Below are 5000 nucleotides of genomic sequence, written 5' to 3' on the forward strand. Positions count from 1 at the left end.
ATGGTAATAAGAATAACAATTGTGAAAAGATGATAGTGATAATGATGGTAATTATCATGATGATAATTATGATGTTTTTTTAAACAAGTATGATAAAGATAATGGTAGTGATAATAATAATGATAGTAATGACAGTAATAATGATAATCATAACAATCATAACAATAATAGTGCATATGATAACAATAATGATGATGTTAATAGTGATAATAATGATAATGATGATAATAAAGATAATAGTAATGATGTTGATAACAACAACACTAACAATGATAATCATGATATTAATGATAATGATAATAATAATAATGATAATAATAATAATAATAATAATAATAATGATAATGATAATAATAAGATAATAATATTAATAATGATAATATTGATTATAACAACAACAATAATGATAATAGTGATGACATTGAAAATAATGATAATAATTATAAAAATAATAATAATAATAATAACAATAGTAAGGATAATAATAATAATAATAATAATAATAATAATGATAATGATAATAATAGTAATAATAATAATAGTAATAATAACAATATTAATGATAATAATAATAATAATAGCAATAATAATAATAGTAATGATAATAATAATAATAATAATAATAATCAAAGTAATAACAATAATAATAATAATAATAGTAATAATAATAATAATGATAATAATAATAATAATAATAATAGTAATGATAATAATAGTAATAATGATAATAATAATAATATTAATTATGATAATAATAATAATAACAATAATAGTAATAATAATAATAATGATAATGATGATACTACTAGTACTGATGATATTTAAGGATAATTATAACAATGATAATATTGATGATAATGATGATGATAGTAATAATAATAATAACATTGATATCAATAATAATATTAATGATAACAATAGTGATAATAATAATGATAATAATAATAATAATGACGATAATAATAATGATAATAATAATGATAATAATAATAATAATAATGATAATAATAATGATAATAATAATAATAATAATAATAATCGTAATGATCATAGCAATAATAATAGTAAGAATGATATTAATGATACTACTACTACTACTACTACTAATGATGATGATGATGATTTAACTTAACCATATAACAATAATGATAGTAATAATAAAGGTAAGGTAATAATGATAATGATAATAATAATAATAATAATAATAATAACAGTAACATTAATGAAGATAACAGTTATACTAGTTGGAATAGTAATAATGATAATAATAATGATGGTAATAATAATGTTACTAATAAGGAAGATAATAACAATTTCAATTATGAAAATGATAAGGGTAATGAAGATAAAGGAATGATAATGATTAATCACAACAATATTGATGATTTTAGCGGTGGTATTGATGATATTAATAGTAATAATAATGATAATAATGATGATATTGATGAATATGATGGTAATAAATTTAAAAAAATTATAATATTAATATCAATAATGATAATAATAATGATAATAATAATAATAATAATAAATAGTGATAATAATAATAATAATAATAATAATGATAATAATAATAATATTAATAATAAAAATGAAAGAAAATGATAATGATATTGATAATAATGAAGATAACAACATTAATGAAAATAATAGTAGTATTGGTAGAAATAATACTATTAAGCAATAAAAATTAGGTAGATAGATATGGATATGTATATATATATATATATATATATAGATAGATAGATGCTTTAATGACATAGCTAATACTATTACATATGATCAATTGAATTTCCTGATCGTAGAGAATAACGAAACATCAGTATATTATCAAATGTATACGAAAAAGGAATTTAGGGAATAGTATCATAAGATTAATAATAGAAAAAAAAAAAAAATCATGCGCATCAGAACGACGACCTTAAAACTCAGAATAATGAATATGGAAAAGCCTTTCCTTCCCACCAAAAAAAAAACTTTTAATCGCTTACCTGGCAACCGAATCCCCACGAGAGTGAAAGTCCCCTATAAATTGAAGATCCAACGTTTCGTGTTCACTCATCTCGCTCTCGATCTCGGCCGCTGGCGATACCTGCTACTCATCTTACTCAGGCGGAGGAAGAGGAACCGTCGACAGTCTTTTGTCTGAAGGAGGAACCTGGCCTAGGACCATGCTGCTCCTGCGGGTGGTACGTTTCGGGCTGAGCTTGTCTGGCTGTCGGGTTTATGTGTTCATGGATAGCAAAGGCAATTTAAATTATGTGTGGTGATATGTCACTTACGTAGTATATAACTGACGATATATATACATATGTATATGTATATATATGTATATATATTTATATGTATATATATATATTTATATATATGTATATATATATGTATATATATATATATATATATATATATATATATATATATATATATATATAGGTGTGTGTGTGTGTGTGTGAATGTATTTATGTATGTATTCATGTAAGTATGTATGTATGTATGAAGGTATTATACATACATAATTTGTTAATACCATCATAATATTCATCATTATTACTCTCATCATTATTACAATTATAATCATTAGTCTTTTATCACTGATTCTAATAAGTATGACAATGACAATAATGGTAATGATGACACTCAAATGTTAATGACAATAATGAAAACAACGATAGGGAATAATCATCTTATATTTACTAACGAGTGTTTCTATTAATATTAGCACCTGAACAAACACAGTGGTAATTACGAATTATTGATATGAAAATGATAACTATACCAGTTCCAATTTCTATTAACGTTATCACAATTAACATTACGAGCAGAAGCATCAGATATATTATCAATGTAATTTCCTCTTTCATCTATCTACTTACCTATATGTACGTAGTTGCACATGACCGTGTGTGTATAAACGTGAATGGACAGAGAGATTATCGCGATGTTGCAGGAAATATGCTGCTGTGTAATTTGCCTCATAATCAGCATACGCGTATATGTGCGACCTTTGCGTATTTCTTTTGCGTGAAGTAATTACATAGTGAGGATGCAATTATCCTAGTGGAGGATGTTTGTGGGATCTTGTGTGTATTTGGAGATACAGATAATGATACGTATATATATATATATATATATATATAGAGAGAGAGAGAGAGAGAGAGAGAAGGGAATGAAGTAGTAGATAAACAAATAAACAGACGGAAGGAAAGATAGAAAGATAGATAGACAGACAGATAGATTTACATATATAGATATAGATACCGAAATAGGTAGTCAGATAAGTAGACAGATTGATAGATAGACTAATAGATAGGTAGATAGATAGATAGATAGATAGACAAATGGATAGATAAAATGATAGACAGCGAGAGATAAGAGGACAAAGAAATTAATCAGACTTAGAATAATGATAATTCATAATGTAATTACCACTGTATTATCATTACAACATACCAGTGACCACATCAGTGACACTCGTGACGTATGGATTCATCTATTTGACCAATTGTCGCATTTAATGGATTGCCAAATACTGAACCATCCATAGCTATCATATTGTGAACCCGAGTGAAGAATGTAAACACTGGGACGCGTAATAATTTAAATCCTGTATAAACATTTTCTTTTTAGAGAATCATTCGCGAACTGCACGAGGTAATATAGTATAGGGTCAGTGACGTTATTTTCATCTGCTTTTTAAGAGTGATACAAAATCATCCATTAAAAATGTATATTTTTTAAACGTAGTTTACCCTCACTTTACGTTTTCTTTCAAGTTATTTGGGTTTTCTATGTTAACATGTCTTATATATGTTGTCTATGCTAATATATATGTATACGCACATGCAGCGTACTGTAGCATTATGATTATCATTAACAACATTATTGGCACCATTCTTCTTAATAATTTCTGTAATGCTAAAAAAAAAAAATGTATTAAAAAACTTCTATTAATACATAATATATATATATATATATATATATATATATATATATATATATATATATATATATATATATATATATTAATATATAGATCTTCGGTTGTGTTCATTTTTTCAATGTATAAACACACACAACCACCCACACACATGCAAACACACACACACACACACCGTTCTTTCTCTCCTTTGTATTAATATATTATTTTGAGTTAGATTTTCATTAGAACGCTAGCATCTGCATTTTATCGTCTTTTTATCTGAATGGATCAGGATTTCTATCGAATGGAGATATATGTCGTTTTGTTTTGCTTTACCTGATATCACCGGACCTCTTGATGTTGAGTCTGCATTGTTATTAGATGATTTAATATTTTTTTGGAAAATAATAGTCAATAGGAGAAGGAGGAGAATAAGGAATGTAAGAAAGATGGGGAAGAGAAAGAAGAAGAAGAAGAAGAAGACGAAGAATAAGAATAAGAATAAGAAATCAATTGTTAAGAGAAACAAGGAAGTAAAAAAACATCACAAAGCTAACCATAGTCCGAATAATTCTAGTAAAACTGTACTTTCGATTTTTATCATTACCGTATCAACATTGCACGAAATCAAACGGTATCGCTTGAACAATCATTGTTTGCTAATCTTTAAACAACCGAATTCTACAGTAATTTTGTTTTCTATCTGTAACATTTTATCCCACGTTACAAAATAAAAATATATATTCTATATAAAAGAAGCATTGCATGACATTAAGCAAACGGGGTGACACATAACAGATTGCATAAGTTTGGGTGATTTTACATAAATCATATAATGACAATGCACTTTTCCTATTTGCAACATGACGATGCGCAGCAGAAGAGACTTTGCAATACGTAGGGTAGCATCACTGCGAGAGATCTGATTGCAATAGGTTAAGATTTTTTTATTTTTAACTAACAGTTATAAATCTTCGAGGCGACTCTAACAAGGGTGATTATGGACAAACTACTTTGTTCCAGTTGGTGTTCTCACGTCCTCCATCATGGTACATATTTTGTTCACAGTAATTTCCTTCAG

At 25.8% G+C, this 5000-nt stretch overlaps 1 protein-coding gene across 1 annotated transcript in view; it reads left to right on the forward strand.

Moving 5' to 3' along the window:
- The first annotated feature begins 2076 nt into the window (after positions 1–2076).
- Positions 2077–5000, forward strand: part of LOC125027871 (vegetative cell wall protein gp1-like) — a 13797-nt gene continuing 10873 nt past the window's right edge. Inside the window, exon 1 of the mRNA XM_047617006.1 lies at positions 2077–2189. Coding sequence (XP_047472962.1) covers positions 2172–2189 — 18 coding nt within the window. The 5' untranslated portion in view covers positions 2077–2171. The remainder of the gene's footprint in view (positions 2190–5000) is intronic.

This window comes from Penaeus chinensis, chromosome 1 (genome assembly GCF_019202785.1).
Source record: "Penaeus chinensis breed Huanghai No. 1 chromosome 1, ASM1920278v2, whole genome shotgun sequence".
Lineage (NCBI taxonomy): Eukaryota > Metazoa > Arthropoda > Malacostraca > Decapoda > Penaeidae > Penaeus > Penaeus chinensis.